Source organism: Lissotriton vulgaris, chromosome 9, assembly GCF_964263255.1.
Source record: "Lissotriton vulgaris chromosome 9, aLisVul1.2, whole genome shotgun sequence".
NCBI classification, from domain to species: domain Eukaryota; kingdom Metazoa; phylum Chordata; class Amphibia; order Caudata; family Salamandridae; genus Lissotriton; species Lissotriton vulgaris.
In genome coordinates this window covers 392,480,556-392,497,694 of record NC_141697.1, presented here as the reverse complement: position 1 = coordinate 392,497,694, position 17,139 = coordinate 392,480,556, and the positions used below count along the sequence as shown (strand labels likewise).

Here is a 17,139-nt window from a genome sequence, read left to right as displayed (position 1 = left end):
TTCACAATCAAGGGTTGGGTCTCCCCAAAGGGAGTCCTCTGAAAAGAGGTACATCCTTAGGAATCGTGATAATATTAGGAAATCTGACAGGTATCAGCATACTGATACTCGTTCCTTTCAGGGTTCATCAAAAAACTCGGAGAGGCAAGGACAGTCAGAACCAAAAATTGAAGATCGACGCAAGGAAAAAAGGGAAACACAAGGCACTTCAGATTTCATTATCAAACAAGAAGAGCAACCTACACCAAAGACTCAATTTAAAAAGAAGAAGGTAGCCAGCTTAAAAATTAGAAGTTCCCAGGTTAATGAGGACTCAGCTACTGAACGGGGATGTGACATAGAATATGACACCCCATACAGCAAAAAACATGTATAGTAATTGAATACAGAAGCTGCAGGTCCGATTGTATGCTATATTGTAAAGAATGCCCGTGCCAATATATATCAAGCACCATTTTCCAGTTTAAGAAGCACATCTGGAACACATTCAGGTCATCATCAATCGTGATCAGAAATATTCAGAAGTAATTTTCTGCTCTAGATATTACATTAAGACACCCAATAGAAATTAATTGTTATAGAATAAATCTGGATTATAAGAACCTTATGGTCTACAGAAAAGTGAAGAGTTGGTTGTGCACTTACCAACTTGAAAAGTAAAAAGTAACTGATGTGATTTTAATAACAATAACTGAAGTTGCATTATTCTTAAATAGAAATGTTTTTAATTAGTGACAAATTAAGACGGACTTTGCTGCATTTATCCACTTTTTTTGGGAAATGGGACTAATAGTTACAATGCAATGGTCTAGATCACATTGGTCTGAAACTGTTTGTCTACACCCTCATGATAAGAGTTTCATAGATTTTGGATTACACAGCACGTTACCACAATGGACAATAATAGGCTGAGGTGACAAAAAAGACAAGACCACTTGGGCAATGGAGTTAGATACAATAGACAAGAAGGACATTACCCTTATAAATGACTATAAAATGTGCATTTAGTCTAACTACAGTATGAATTGATTAATTCAAGCATATTACTATTTGGACTTGGATTAAAAAGTACCTTTGAACTACTGACAAATGAAGAGTATGGAGACTCACCAAGATAAAAAAAATGTGGAACACCGACCCAGATATGTAATTATGACTAAATCAATGAATTTTATCATTAGAAAAAGACAATGAAATCTGCTTTTACTGTCTATTGCACATATGCTTATATGCATGGCACTGATCAGTGAACAGGGCTCGTACTGCCGAGCCAAAATTCACCACATCTATTTTATTGTCACTTCTAGTTCTAATAAAATACTTTATCACCAAACTCCAGTTAGTCAGTGTTTTACTGCAGAGGAGCTGTGTATGTTTTGGATCTCTATAGCCATATACCTTTTTTTGTTACTATCTCATTTTCTGTTTTTTGGAGATGGGTATAATTAACAGTCAGGCTGAATATACATATTTTGTAATCTGGATATGGTCGGTAACCTGACATTACTTTTATAAAGAGTGATTAATCAATTTCTGTAGGCTGAGCTTCTTTCAACCCCTAATTCAAATTTCTGCATGGTTATTCATAAATCTAGCTGTACAAAACATTTTGTTACATTAAGTCCAAAGTGAGTTGATAAGTAAAGGTCCCAAGTAATTATTGCAGTAACAACTAATGTAGAGTACAATGTGGATGCTGGTAGGCTGTACTGTGTTAGGCTCCTCTAAAGCTGTTAATAATACACAATGAACTGCACTACAAACAATGCTAGCATGATGCCTTGGGTGGAAATGTGCTCACTAAACGACTGTGTGTAATACATAAAAGTTCTGCACTGCCTGGCAGGCCAGGAAATCCACCACAGCTAATAGTGCTATCGTACAATAGGCGCAAAAAAGAATTTCAAAGCCTTACAGTCAGGATTTGCTCCTCGGCAATGCCAATTATGGAACTGCCCTAAACATATGCTCAGCAAGGAATCCTAATCAAAATCTAAGCACCCTGGAAGACAATATAAGAAAAAGCAAAGAAGACCGCATCATTGGTCCAAATGGCCGGCCTGCCACCCTCTTTAGGTCTAACATCAAATATTGGGCAAGAAAGCTGTACATATTATATAAATCAGTGCTTCAGAAACAGATAATACTTGACTCATGACATGGATCCATAAAACACCCAATTTACAATGGCGATAATAGGAGTAATCCAGGCAGCTATTAATGGATAGAATTATTATACATGGACTTCAAACTTAGCAATCTTTGTCTTGCAAGACCCTGAAGTACGGGCAAACTCTATGAACTTTATTCCATGCAATCAATCGAGCTATTACCTATTTTGTCGCATTCAAGGCGGCCTTTGATATGCTCCCAGGCAAACTATTATGGGGGAAATAAACATACTGAGAGAACCTGCTGATTCTGTTTCTTTGGTGAGCTTGTAAATTTCTGATACTGTCTTGTTTTTTTTTGTCTTTTGTCTAATTTGTTTTATTTGTTGTAGTATCTGATTTACAATTTCTGGTTTGGTGCCCACTCTGTCTCTGCCTGCCTCCCTTTCTCGCTGCTGCTACCCCTGCAACCCACCCCTCTGCACAGGCCTGTTTCCCGCCTCCCACCTGTTCGTCCCTCTCCCCTCCTCTATTTAATGGCGGCTGCTGTGGGGGAGCACAAGTAAGACCTCTGACCCTTGGTCTCAGGCCTACTCCCTCCCCAGCAGCTCCACTCCACGTGTGCCGCCGCTGAGCCCTCCAGCCTCCTCCTGGGAGGTGTTCAAGGCCGCTGTCGGCAAGATTCCTCCATTCGTGCCTGGTCCTGCCTCTGCATGATTCCGCCTCCTTGGCGCGCTTGTAAATTCCTGGTCCTCTCTGGTTTTGTTTTATTTTGTCTTTTGTCTAGTTTGTTATATTTGTAATAGTTCAGAGTTGTAGTATCTGTAATACCATTTCTGGTTTTGAGCCCGCTCCCTCTCTCCCTGCCTCCCTTTCCCGCCGCTGCTGCCCCGTCCCCATGTCCATGACAATGCCCATTACCCGTCCCCCAGCTGCTTGTCTCTCCCCTCTCCCCTACTTAATGGTGGCCACTGCATGGTTGCAAAGCGGACGCGTGCAATGGGCGAGCCTAAGGCAAGCCTGTCTGCGCCCGCCCGTGACCCGACCGCGACCAGCACCAGGGACCATGCATCTCAATCCACCCACCACTGCATCACAGCCACTCTCCACACACTCAACCCCAGAAGACTCAGAGACTGCCAACAGGCCACACCAAACACAACTGATGGCCAGTTCTGGTGCCTCCACTACTGCCAGACTTTCACCACCACTCCGGCTTCCAACACCGGCAACGCCAACACCAGCGACACCCTAAGATGCATCCTCCTCAATGTTCACTCCATGCACAAACACACCATGGAGATCTGGAACCTACGACTCCCTCTCGCCAGACATCGCCTTCTTCAGGGAGACCTGGAGCAATGCCTACTTCGCCCCCGGCAACAACACCACCATCCAGGACAGATATAAGATGCAGAGGAAGGACCGCCCAAACCACCCGGTAAGGGGCCTCGCCATCGCCCACAAGAACACCCTCTGCCTCACCACCTTCAGCTAAACCTTCCCCTCCACCAAACACCTGCACTTCCAGATCCAGACCAGCCCCAGCTATACACCCCATGGAACCTTCATCTACAGAACCCCGGCACCCGTGCCCCCTTTTCCCCCGCCATCACCGACCTCATCGCATCCCACGCCATCGCCTCAATGAACTACATACTCATCAGAGACCTGAACTTCCACCTTGACAACGACAACGACCCCAACTCCACCACCCTTCGTGACAACCTCGCCAACATCAGACTTAAATAACACGTCACCACACCGACCCACAGGGCAGGACACACCCTCGACCCCAACTTTGCAGCAGGAAACAGTATACACTTCAGCCACACAACGCAACCCCCATGGACCGACCATCACTGAGTACACTTCACTGTCGACAAACCCAAGACACCCAAACCTGCACCACGCCCACTACGAAGGAACTGGAGCAATGTCACAGATGAGCAACTGAACTCCACCCTCACCCGAGACATCCACACCTCGACATCCGACACCAACGTTGCAGCCAGGGAACTCCACACCTGGATCTCCAACTGCGCAGATGAGCTCGTCCTGCTACGCAACCCCGACAAACAGCGCCCCAGGAAAGCCACCTGGTTTACCACCGATCTCCAAGAAGCCAGACGCACCTGCATATGCGTGGAGAAGATATGGAGAAGCACCAAGACACCTGAAAACGGCACCACCTACTAGGACGCTATGATGGACCACCACAACCAAATCAGCACCAGCAAGAGGACTTTCATCCACATCAAAATCCTCGCCAACTCCACCAACTCTAAAGAACTCTTCAGCGTCATTCAGGAATTCCCCAACCCCCGCAGTGAAGCCACAGACATCACCTCGTCCCAAGACCTCTGCGATAAGCTCGGAACCTATTTCCACTTCAAGATCAAAAACCTCTACGACAACTTCGTCGACCATCCGCCGGCTTGCCCCCAAGACACACCAGCCAGCTCACCCATCTCCACCTGGACGCCGATCACAGCCAAAGACCTGCCTTGACCATGGAAGACATCCACTCAGGGGCCCCCACCGACCCCTGCTCTCAACACATCTAGCACAGAAAGGCATTAAACCCGAACTACAACGCACCATCAGGGATGTGGAATTCATATAGCCCGACACCCAGGACATATTACTTGGGGTCAAGGGCAACACGTTTTATTGTGTATTTTGTCCTTGGGACAAGTAGGCCAACCCCCTGCAGCACAAACCCTTTGGCTGCCAGTTTGCAGTACCACATTAAGGATCAGGGAAGGGTACTGCCTGTAGTTTACTTAATATTTGTGTGCATGTGTTAATGCTGTTCAAACTTGTATTTATGGTTCATTAATTGAAAGCCTTTATTATTAGGGAGAGAGCTCTAGGTAAATCTACTTTCTGACAGCACTGACAGTGGTTCCAATATGAAAATGTGTACACACGGTTTCAAAGTTTAGCAACATGAGGCTATGCATGATGCTCACAGAATGCTCTCTGATTAGATGCAAATATTTGCAGAAGCTTGAAAGCAAGATTAATGATTCTTTGCTCTCAATATAAAATGTTCCTAAAAAATGAAAGTAGGGAAATAACATTTTGCTAAACTACTGTAAAATTTCAGATACCATTTCTTTGCAGCATCATTTAGTAAAATGTGTTGATGCATGCTAGTATTTCCCAAAAATATTCATATTGGAAAATGTGTGTAACCAGTTTCAATAAGATTATGGGAAAGAAAAAGAAACAAGCCTTTGCAAAGCCAGTAGGTCTGACATTGGGGGTCAGCTTTTTCGTTTTTCAATGCGTGACTTGTTTTAGCATGGCTTTTGTAACACCTTATTGATGTGAGAGCTGCCAGGCCCACACCATTATAACAAACATTGGCAAACTCAAAAATTGTTTTTGGTCTCAAAAAAGCACACACTGCCACATTAGATACTGGCACTTAACAAAACTACTTTGTGTACCGATATGCTCCTTGTGAAAGAGCAGAATGCTGTCACTCACAGTGAAGCCAGCCGATTCAGAGAGAGAGAATTTTAATAAACACAAAAGGTCATGGTTAACGCCAGACCAAATTATGGGCCCAATAATTACAGAAAGTCTCAAAAGTGCACCTTTGGTATACGGCTTTCGTGAATTCACAAGAATTTACATTAGTAGTGCAAGAAATTGTACTTCTACAAAATATTTGTGAACTGCATTTTAGCATGAGCAAATCTGCATTTGTAGATTTGCTCATGTGAAAACCTGGATGTTTGAAAATTAATTTTCCCATCAACTACTTTTTTTCCCAACTCTGAAAGAAGGTTTACGTATGCCACTCTCAGGATTAAATTTCCGACTTTTATCAGTATGGGAAAGATTAGAGAAGATTTGTTGAAAACCCTAAAACATGCAAGGTATAGGTTTGCACAGACGCAATAGAGCATTCCAAGCCTGGAACTACTGCTTACCACCATCTTCAGTCCCAGTATGTGGAGCTGCGGAAACGTGGCAACATAAAATGATTACGAGTATTAAAACACTACTATGGGATAGCCCTGGCATAATCCGAGAGGCTATATAAGAGCTCTTATATAATGAGATTGCTGCCATAATTTGTGGCAGCACTACTTGGCACCAAAGGGACAAGTGGACTTTGTTACAGGACAAGTAGATTTATGAAGCAACCTGCCCGATGGACAAGTAGAAATTTAAAAAAATTCCACACCCCTGGCACCATCAACACCAACTTCGAAACAGGCACCTTCTCAGATGACTGGAAATGCGCAGAAGTCATACCCCTGCTCAAAAAGCCTACAGCTGACCCCACTGATCTCAAGAACTACTGGCCCATCTCGCTCCTCCCGTTCGCAGCCAAAGTTGCGGAGAAAACAGTCAACAGGGAACGAACACGATTCATCGAAAACAATGCAGTCCTCGACCCATCCCAATCCAGATTCCGAAGCACCTAGAGCACCGAGACTGCCCTACTCACCACCACAGACGACATCCACACCCTGGACCAAAGGCCACTCCTCAGCCCTCATCCTACCCGACCTCTCAGCAGCCTTCGACAGTCTCCCCCCGCACACTCATCGCCAGTCTACATGACGCCGGCATATAAGGAACAGCCCTAGGCTGGATCCGATCATTCCTCACCAGAAGAAGCCAAAGAATTAGACTGCCACCCTTCCTCTCCGATCCCACGGATATCACCTGCTGAGTCCCACAGGGGTCATCACTAAGCCCGACCCTCTTCAACATCTACATGGCCCCCCTCACTGCCAACATCCGACAACATGGCCTCAACACCGTATCCTATGCTGAGGAGACCCAGCTCATCCTCTTCCTCACCAAAGAGCACACCACCGCCAGACTCAACTTCCAGACAGAAATGTAGGACGTCGCAGTCTGGATGACCAACAGCAGCCTAAAGCTCAGAAGTCCTCATCCTCTGATCCACCCCTTCAGCATGGGACAATACCTGGTGGCCGACCGCCCCCGGAAGCCCATCGACCCCATCAGACCACACCAGAAACCTTTGCATCATACTTGACTCATCTCTCACCATGAAACGAAAGGTCAATGCTGTCACCTCCAGCTGCTTCAACACCCTCCGCATCCTCTGCAGGACTTTCAAATGGACCCCCCCCCCCACCCGTCACAGAAGATGGTCACCCACGCACTCATCACCAGCAGACTGGACTTTAGAAATGCACTCTACGCTGGCATAAATAGGTCCGTACTCTGCAAACTCCCGATGATACAGAACACTGCAGCCAGATTCGTCCTCGGCATCCCCCCGCATGAACACATTAGCCAACACCTACAAAGGCTCCACTGGCTCCCTGTGGAGAACAGAGTCACCTTCAAAATCCTCACCCACGCCTACAAATGCCTACACAACATCAGACCCAATTACCTCAATGACAGAATCAACTTCCACGTGCCCAAAATAAACCTCCGATCCTCCAACCTCACACTAGCAGAAATCCCACGCATCCACAGAGCCAGGGCAGGCGGAAGATCCTTCTCTCACATTGCGGCTAAAACCTGGAACAAACTCCCGGCAGACATCAGACGCGCCCCCTCCCTGAACACCTTCAGGAAAACCCTCAAGACCAGGCTCTTTGGCTAACAGATCTGCGGATCCTCCCCCCCACCCTCAGTGCCTTGAGACCCTCACGGATGAGTAGCGCGCTTACAATCCCCTGATTGATTCGTTGAATCCAACTCCTGTATATTGGAACATGGCTCTGTGTAAAATTCAGAGACGGCTTACACATCCCTCTGAAGATTTGTACCACAACAGGACAGGCGATATTGCCATGCTGGTGTTCAATATCTATATCTCAGACCTGTCACATGATGTAAACTATTTAAATATACACTCTCTAAAACTCTGTGATCTTCAGATGACACACATCTTAAATGCGGACGGCCTGCTTCTACAAGCTTGGCACCTGTAAATGGTCTCTTCAACTACTCTCAGCTTGAACAAAATTGAAGTAAGCCTCACTAAAACCAAAGTGGTAAAATCCACAAATAGACTTAGAGCACCTGTCGCTTGGACAATCGTGGTCTTCGGGTTACATGTGCCTCACAGTACAAGTTCTTCTGAGTGTTTTTTGATTACAGAGGATCCTTTATCTCACACTTGAATATCATGAAGCCAGAGGCAGCCTCCCTAAAGTTAAGATTCCAGCAGCTTTCAAAAACCTTGCACGCTCCTATATCAAGGACCTTACTAAAATTTGTGGCTGCAAAATTTCTACCCACAATAGAATATGGCACAGAAATTGCACCAAGCAAGATGGCATGACTTTTAGACTCATTGATGGCTAAGACATACCGGCTGGTATTCAAACTTCCAAACTATACCTCACAGGCCCGGCTGTGTCTAGAGTTTAGCCTTACGAAACACACATGGGGTATAAAAAAAACCTTTCTTTAGATGTGCCATGGTTTTCATCTAGCTGAAAACAACACTGTATCAGCTCAGGTCAGGCATGAAATAAAGAATCTGAACTTGAAGGCCAGACTGAACTATTTTTTAAAAGACGCAATTCAATCTCTTCATGCAGATAGCTTATGGAACCTTCAAGTATCACCAAAAGTATTTAGAAAGCATCTCAAACGAATGTCTAGATGGCTTCCTCTGCAAGAAAAACAAAACAATGCTGGCGAAGAAAGCCAATGCCATTCCATTTGAAGCTAGAATTCATGTGACTGTGCGTTGGTCCAGAACAACTGAAGGAGAAAAGCAGGATCGACACCTCTGCTAAGGTAGATGAACGTTGCCACATTGCCTTTCAGCATGGCAAAAAATGAAAAATAAAATGATAACGTGATGTAATCATAATTTTATTTTTCTGTGCTAGGGCAATTATTTGCTGTGGGGCTGAACTGCACAGGGCGGAGGGGTTGTAACACCCTCCTAGTTGCACAAAATGTTTTATGTCTCTTGGGCCAGCCTAACATTCATGCACACTTTGCATGTTCTGCACCCAGGCTGCATTATAGCCTGGGTGGAATACATGCCCAGGCTTCCATTCTCTATCTGAGGACTGAAGCACTGTGCTCAAACCAATCACAACACTGCATTGCAGCAATGTGATTGGCTTAGGGGAGCCTGGGTGCTCACCAATCAACACTGCATTGCAGCATTCTGATTGGCTCAGGGGAGCCTAACCTGCTTCTTGTTTCAGCAGAAGCCAGGAAGAGGACTGAAAAAGGCAGCAGCAGGGCGGCCGGCCGACAGGCAAGTGATTTTTTTTCTCCCCCCTCCCCTCCCCCCTCACCGCCCACCACCCCACTACTAATTCACGGAGCCAGCCGCGACTGGAGTAGAGTATAGGCTATGTGGAATGGGAAAGAAGACAATGATGCATATTTGCTGAACTTGTCGGGCGCTACTGCTGAAAAGAAGAAAACCACTGAGGGTGCCCTTTATTCAAACCGGAATAAAAAACTTGCAGACATGCACTCATCCAAGGCCTCAACTCAGCCCATACCCGATTGAACACACATGCCGTCAAACTTGTACACCTATTTGAGGAAAAAGTATAGGCTCATAATGGTGAGAACGAGTCAAATAATCATGCAGGTGCCGGGATGAGCAAAGCCTCTGAAATGAATTAGTCTTATTATTGGCACTTAGCGACCTTTTATGACAGACTTGTCTTAAATATGATAATGGTGCCAGGTCCTAATTCATGCAGACTTAATTTGCCTTGAATCCGTCCCGGGTTGACAAATTAGGAACGCTGTGTAATTAAAACAGCCATTATTAGGTAAAGAGCACCTACAAAACTGCAAAATGAGTGTAGTTTATGAGTACCAACCAGCAATAAAGAAAGTGACAAAGTTGTCCAGCATATTTTCGAAATCATAGTCTTCTTCCAATTCTGAAAATAGAAAAAGCAGTCTGATTAACATTTGTTTCTTGAAAATGTTCACAATTTAATGTAATAGTATTTAAAATGTAACATGGGCCAGAGAGAAAATCTGGCGATGTACAATGTAATCAGTTGAGATAATACAAATACCTGCATCTTGAATTTCTAAACCAATTTACAAAGTCAGTCCTAAATTAACAATGCTTCTGGCCTTATTGCTTTTTAATAAGTCGTTATGGCTGGATTTTTTGTATTCCTTAATGAGTCACCCAGACCTCTTCCAAGTTTTCAGCTTCAAAAAATATTTTTTATTCTACTGCGAAGCAGTAAAGATATTTTACATTCTTCTCCAAAAGATAGTTTCTATTCAGTTTTGTATTATTTTCGTCTACCTCCATTCAGTGCGTCTCTGAATAAACTTCATTCTTGATTGAATTATCTTTGCTACAGTTATCCCCCATCTTTCATTTCTCTCTTCACTTTCTGATGCTCATCTTCACCACCGACAACCTTCTTGAAAAATCCCAACCTTCATTGTTGCTCTGTATCTTATCTGTTCCCCTAATTATTGCGCCTACTTTGATGACCCAATTTGTCCCCTTAGCATACGGATCTCAGCCTTCTACTGGGCCTTCCACCTCATCTCTGCACATCTTCCAAAATTACCTTCTCCACATAAAACTCTCTCCACCTTAAAACGGAGTGAATTGGTCACAGCACACATTATAGTACACTTTGTGAAACACATTTCCAGAAGGTACAACAATACTTCGCATCTTGTTTCCTTATCCGAACTCTCTTTGTAGCTATAAAAAGCAGGTGCTTTTGGCTGCTCAACTAAAATTCAAGCCACTACATACTCAGAAATCAATTACCTGTTCATTTAATTTTGTTGTTGATACTATTATTTGATCATTTCCCTATAAACAGAACGGTTTATTTTTATACAGTAGGACAATGTTGAGATGGATAGATTTGTAAGGATTGGTAAAAAATATATGGTGTAAGGCTACACCATATAGGAGAAATGTTTAAAGAAATGTCTGCTTTTGAAAGGCAACTACCCAGACTGCCGATGCTAGTCCCTAAGGTGTCTGCACCACAGGATCACTGAAAGGGGGTTGAATACAGATGGGTATCATTCAGCAATAAGGAGATAGAAAGATCTGCAGGTGAAAATGGTATATACATTAGAGAATTAGTTAGTCTGGAGATTGTTGTTGCAAATGAGTCACCTGAAACCTGAAAGAAATATATTGCACTTCCGGGGTTTCCCTTGGAAAACCTCACAATCTGAGAAGAGTTGAAGCAGTGCTGAGGCGTCAGACATGTCAATGACAGAGGACCACAAGGCTTTCATGAGCCCGTGGAGCCTAGTGCTCTTATGAATACCTGCCACTACCATCTCTGATGAAAGGATTTGCTTTAATCCCCAGGGGCTACACAGAGCATAAAGAATATAGACGAAGAACAATAAGTGGGCACCATGCTTGGATCGACAAAGATTAGCAGTAGCCCTCTAGGTAAGTAGTACATAGGGGAACCCGCATGTTTACTGTTCTAGGCAGGAACTAGTAAACTGGAGATGATCAGATCGCTGCTGCTTTACCTACATGCCTCAGGCGACCATCCTGGCAACCCAAAGTTCTCCTTTCATGAGTGACAGCAGGGAATTTCTCAATTACCAAAAAGTTCACATCTTGCAACTCAATGCTACCTCTAAGGTGTGGGCTGCTTCAGGTTAGTGTGGGAACTGAGTTCTAGGGTGTATGCCAGAGCCCAGCTGACAAAGGACCGAAACTCTCACACACATGTATGGGCAGTCACTGCAATCAAGCTATGCCAGGCTGATGAGCCCTAAATAGGGTGAAACTGGTCCTGGGTTGCTTGTAGTCAAGTTCACGGAGGATGTGGGTGACAGTTCAGACTGGAATGTTTCCATGGAAATCAGGGTAAGTACAAGGAGATGATGGACGGAGCGCTGAAACTTTTCAGACACTCACACTCACCCCCAGTCACAGATCTGTGTTGAATCCATCATCATTCTTTAACTCACTTCGCCACCTCAGTTCAGAGCCACTATATGCAAATCAGTCTTGACCCTGTGCCTCATGGGAACAGTCCAGGCCGAACTGCCAAGCAGGTCTTCCCTGAACCAGAACCAAGCATCCTGGGACCGGTTTCTGGGTAACACCCTTCATCAGCCAGGCTAGCTTGAATCCTTGGCAAAGTGAGCAAGGGACCACATCTGGGCATACCCTGCGAACTTAGGAGCAGGGTCAAAACTGATTTATAAGTCACCCACATCGTCATGTCTGCAGGGATGTGGTGGGGGGGTACCTTCATTCATATTCTCTGGGAGTACCCAGTAATACAAACATACCAGAGTGGAGTCACACAGATAATGTCAGGGGTTCTAGACCTGGAAGTCCCCATGGACGTGAAGTGGCTCCTATTAATGTTCTGTCATATGTCATGTATGTATGTTTTATGCTATTCCATATGCCCCGATGTAAGTCTTTCTACAAAGCACGTGTTTGCAATTAAATAATAAAAAAAAAGACTGATTTGCATATGACTGGGTCCAATGGTGAAAAATAGCGATGGGCTAGGATGCGGCCCGAGTAATTACCAGTGGCTGAGACTATTTAAAGTGGTTCATCAATCAATGTAATATACTTTAGTGTTGCTCAAAGTGGGACGGGTATGTCCAGATGTGGGTCCCGTGCACACTGTCACTGGGATCAAGATCTACCTTGCTGATGAGCCCTAACTAGGGCGAAACGGGTCCAGGGTTGCTTTTTTCAGGTTTAGGGAGGACATGTCAAAAAACAAAAAGGGGGAGTGAAGAGGTACTGCTCCCAGGAGCAATGGAGGTGGATACGCCCTCTCTAGTCAATATATAGAAAACATAAAGAGCCACCCTCAGATAAATGTTGAGTGGTGTCCTCCGAAACTACGAGTGTTTCTTACAGTGGTGGACAACACACAGTTTTGTTAAAATATCCCACATACACCAAAAGGGCCCTTGGTGTCATGCTTCATCATAGGAGTCTACCCGCCCCGCTGCGGGACTGGGCATGCTGCGACCTGCGACTACGTGGGAACACTATTTCTGAAAAAACAAGACTATGTGTCATGGAGGAGTGTGAGTGGAAGGGTCAGGAGTGAATGAGAGAGTGAATTAAACAATACCTGGGTCTTTGGACTAAAAGACCTTAATATTCCTTTGAGCTGGTATTATTAAAAGTGGGTAAACGGGGTTGGAGGTATATAGCCTCAATGAGCTGTTCCTCCTATGTCTGTCAACATGTTTTAAAGCCCTCCAGTGGCTTCTTCTTTAGGACCAAGAGGATCCCTTCTAAACTCACCATATAATAAGGAGCGATGTCTATAAGGTATCTAAAAAATAGGGGGGTCTGAATAAGTAGTGTATATACATGTAGCAATTACTACGCGATAAGCATGCCAAAATAACCATGCACAGAATACAATACCTAACTAGGGGTACTACTTTGCAATCTGGAAGAAAAACAACATAGTATTAAAAAGCAAGACATATTCATCATCTATCGTAATTGGTGGTGACCTGTAAGGAAGGTGATATGTGATAATATAGACCTATCCGTAATAGTGATGCCAAAATTGGTGATGTGTCCTGCTGGTACAAAAAGTGACAATGCAAAGACAAACACACATTGAACAAAAAACACACTCTATATCAAAGTACCGGTATTAGAGAGTCCAAAAGATGTTTAGTGCAGCATCAGAAACATACGGTATTATTTAAATGAGTGTTGTGCCAAGAGAGACAAGTACAATTGGTATTGAGGTTGTCTACGTACTTGATCCCTAAGAAGATAATGCCCCATGAGCCTTAAAACGGGTGAGAAGGGTGCCTCTAGTCACACACTGAGAATACAAAAAAAGAAAAAGCTGGTTATTACGAAATTCCATCGATCGTTGCCTGATCCTCATTTAACCTGCTGGTGCTACGCGGATATGCCGTACTTACTACTCCAAGGGCACTGCCTCTCCCATGTCAAGCCTCACCGCAGCTCCTTTGCACAATGGGACTGAGTAGAGTGCGCCCTTAAGTAGTAAGGTTAATTGGCCTTCCTGCTACTAAATTAGTGTTCAATCGTGTGCCCCTGTTGAAAGTCACCCGGAAGTAGTTCAGACGAACTACTTCCTGTTACAGGGCTTAAAAGAGTGTGTTGAAGACTAGACTGCCAACCTTGCCAGTGCTGAAGAAGAGAGACTGCTCTCTGTCACAGTCACTGCTCACTCATCACATAGGTGCATGAGAAAAAAGAAAAGATTGCCCTCCGTAATTTATGAGGAATGATGCTACACAGACTCTGTCATTTTCTGAATTTGGGAAAAAAAACAAAAACTTTCTCCAATACTGATGTGTGCAAAAGGTCACATAGGAAAAAACGTGGGAAAATGTATGGAGAACCACCAGCGTACTTTTTAAGCCCGATCTATTTATAAAATATAAAGAATAAATCGGCCAGATTGTGCTCTATAAGGTCCTAATAGAAGCGGTTCCTGAGTTGTTTGAGGAACCATGTGAAGTGAGACCACTGTCCCCATAATGTCGGCGTGATCCTGTGCAATCAGAAACATTTGTTTCACCACTGTTGAAATGGTCAGACAAAGAGGGAGAGAAGAAGAAAATAAAAAATTAATTTCTTTCTCCTACCTAATAGGCGCTACATGATCGGTGTACATATAGGCCAAGACGGTGTAGGTCACAACCTCAAAGGGTCACCCTTTCTTAGCCTCTCCATTATGATCGAAGGGCAGACAAATGAAACCCATGGGGAGACCATATTGCCCGTATAGGTAATCATCAGGAGTTTTTTTGGCACCGTTACTCAGATAATTTGATGTTAATTATTTCAGACAAGGGTTTTTTTTTAATTTCAGAGGGTTCACCCACCAATGTGAGGACCATATGAACACTGGATACCTCCACAACAGGGATACAATTACAACTACTATGGCCAACCGCCTTTTTAGGGGCACGTCATGTACCACTGAGAGGCAGGAACCGGAGGGGCAACTGGTCCACCCCAGAGGATGAGACACCATGAGGAGTATTAGGGGCGCATCGAACAATCTGCTATCGACCAGCAGGAGAGGAACTTGACAGATTACAAATTGACACAGGCACAAGAACGGGTCTTGGAACGAAGACTAGGATTTGTACAGACTAACAGAATGGACAAATTCAAACTGTGTACAGAGATGAAGTAGTTCATCCACAAACTGAAGCTAAGAGCTTTCTTCAAAGACAAGGAAACACCAGAAGGAGACGGCGATGACACTGGTCTATGAGTCAAGTCCACCTTCGTCCCTCCCAGACTCCACATTGCCGGTAGAACTATTGGCATCCAAGAAAGCAGTAAAGGAAGAAATGGGGAACATCTTGATGCAGGGGAACACGATCTTTCAGAATACATCCAAGAAGAGAAGGAGGCAATACGTCAACCTTCACTCAATGACAATATCGTCATTAAGCCAGCCGACAAAGGCGGGACTATAGTTATCCACACCATCACTGCCTACAATAATTAGTGTAGAAAACTCCTCAAAGACCGCAGGAATTATGAGATCATACATTCAAAATCCAAATTCGGATAGCCTCTATGGTAGAGGAGGCTATAGCTCATGATTGTATCTCTATGGAGGAAGCTGAGTTTCTCATTAAAAAACCCAGAGAACCCCGTAACTCTACACTATACCCAAGATTCAAAAAAATCTTGGACAACCACCTGGCTGCCCCATCATCTCGGGTATAGATTCCATTCTGGAACCTCTACCGAAGTTTGCTGGTGCGTTCCTCCGTGCCCTGTCCAAACAACTGGGACTTACTTAAAAGACACTAAAGCAGTTCTACAACTTCTCCGAGACATGAATTTTGACCCTGACATATATCTCCTCATGGGACTCAATGTGGAGAGTTTATATACGAGTCTTCCTCATGTTGATACATTGACCATAATTGAAGAGATCCTATTTTCCACTGCATGAAAGTATCAAACACCATGAAATGTAGAGATGGAATGTGTGTCTTTGGCACTCACAAAGATTCTCTTCATGTAAGGGGACACATTCTACTTACAGAAGCACTGGACTAGCATGGGGAGCACCTTTGCTCCCAGTATAGCTGGTCTCTATGTGCACCATTTGGAGAGGAAAAAAATCCTAGACCCCAGCAACCCCTTCTTTTACCATATAAGAACTTGGAAACAGTACATTGACGATGTTCTGGTGATATGGTAAGGGGACATTCCATCCACAGAAGCCTTTATGATCTGTCTCAACCAACAGAATACCTTTCTTAAATTCACGAATACAACCTCATGGGATTACCTGGTCTTTCTGGATCTTAATATATACCAGACGAAGGTACTCTGAAGACCTCCACGCATTTCAAAGCGATGGCTAGGAATTGCTTACTTCTGTACAATAGTTTTCACCCTCGCCACCTCCGGGACAGTCTCCCTTATGGATAATTTCTCCGCCCCCCGGAGGAACTGTACGGAGCCGAAAGATTTCAAGATTGAAGCATCCGACCTACAAACCAAACTAAAGACACACAATTACCCCACAGAAATCATCAACATAGCTATGAAAAGAGCACAAAACAATAACAGGGATGCCCTACTGGAGGACAATGTACATGAAGAACATGAAGAAAGGCGAATATGTGTCACCATGTTTAACACCCACTCTAACCAGGTATCAAAGATTCTAAATAAACATTTGAGACTCATAAATTGCTGCAACCTCACCCTCCCAAAACCTATGTTCGCACACAAGAGGGGAAGAAATTTAAAGGACATGGTTGTCCATAAGAGACCATGAACAGGACTATCAAAAACACCTGAGGGTCTACTTCTCGCACCTGTGCAGGGCCACCACCCCTGTGGTAACTGCAGTAGGTGCTACCTCACAAGGAAGAGCAGGCATATAAAATTCAGAAATGGTACCGAATGGGAACAAAAAAGATTAACCAATTGCAACAGCAAGAATGTAGTGTATATGGTCACCTGCCCATGCAGCACGGAATACAAAGGCATGACAACAAGACCAGTCAAGGTTAGCATTGGGGAACTAAGAAGCAACGTTCACTGAAAAAA

At 44.2% G+C, this 17,139-nt stretch overlaps 1 protein-coding gene across 1 annotated transcript in view; it reads right to left on the bottom strand.

Moving 5' to 3' along the window:
- Positions 1-17,139, bottom strand: part of LOC147690174 (cholesterol 24-hydroxylase-like) — a 284,595-nt gene that overhangs the window by 110,206 nt on the left and 157,250 nt on the right. Inside the window, exon 9 of the mRNA XM_086937768.1 lies at positions 9,932-9,994. Within this exon, the coding sequence (XP_086793894.1) occupies positions 9,932-9,994 (63 nt within the window). The remainder of the gene's footprint in view (positions 1-9,931; positions 9,995-17,139) is intronic.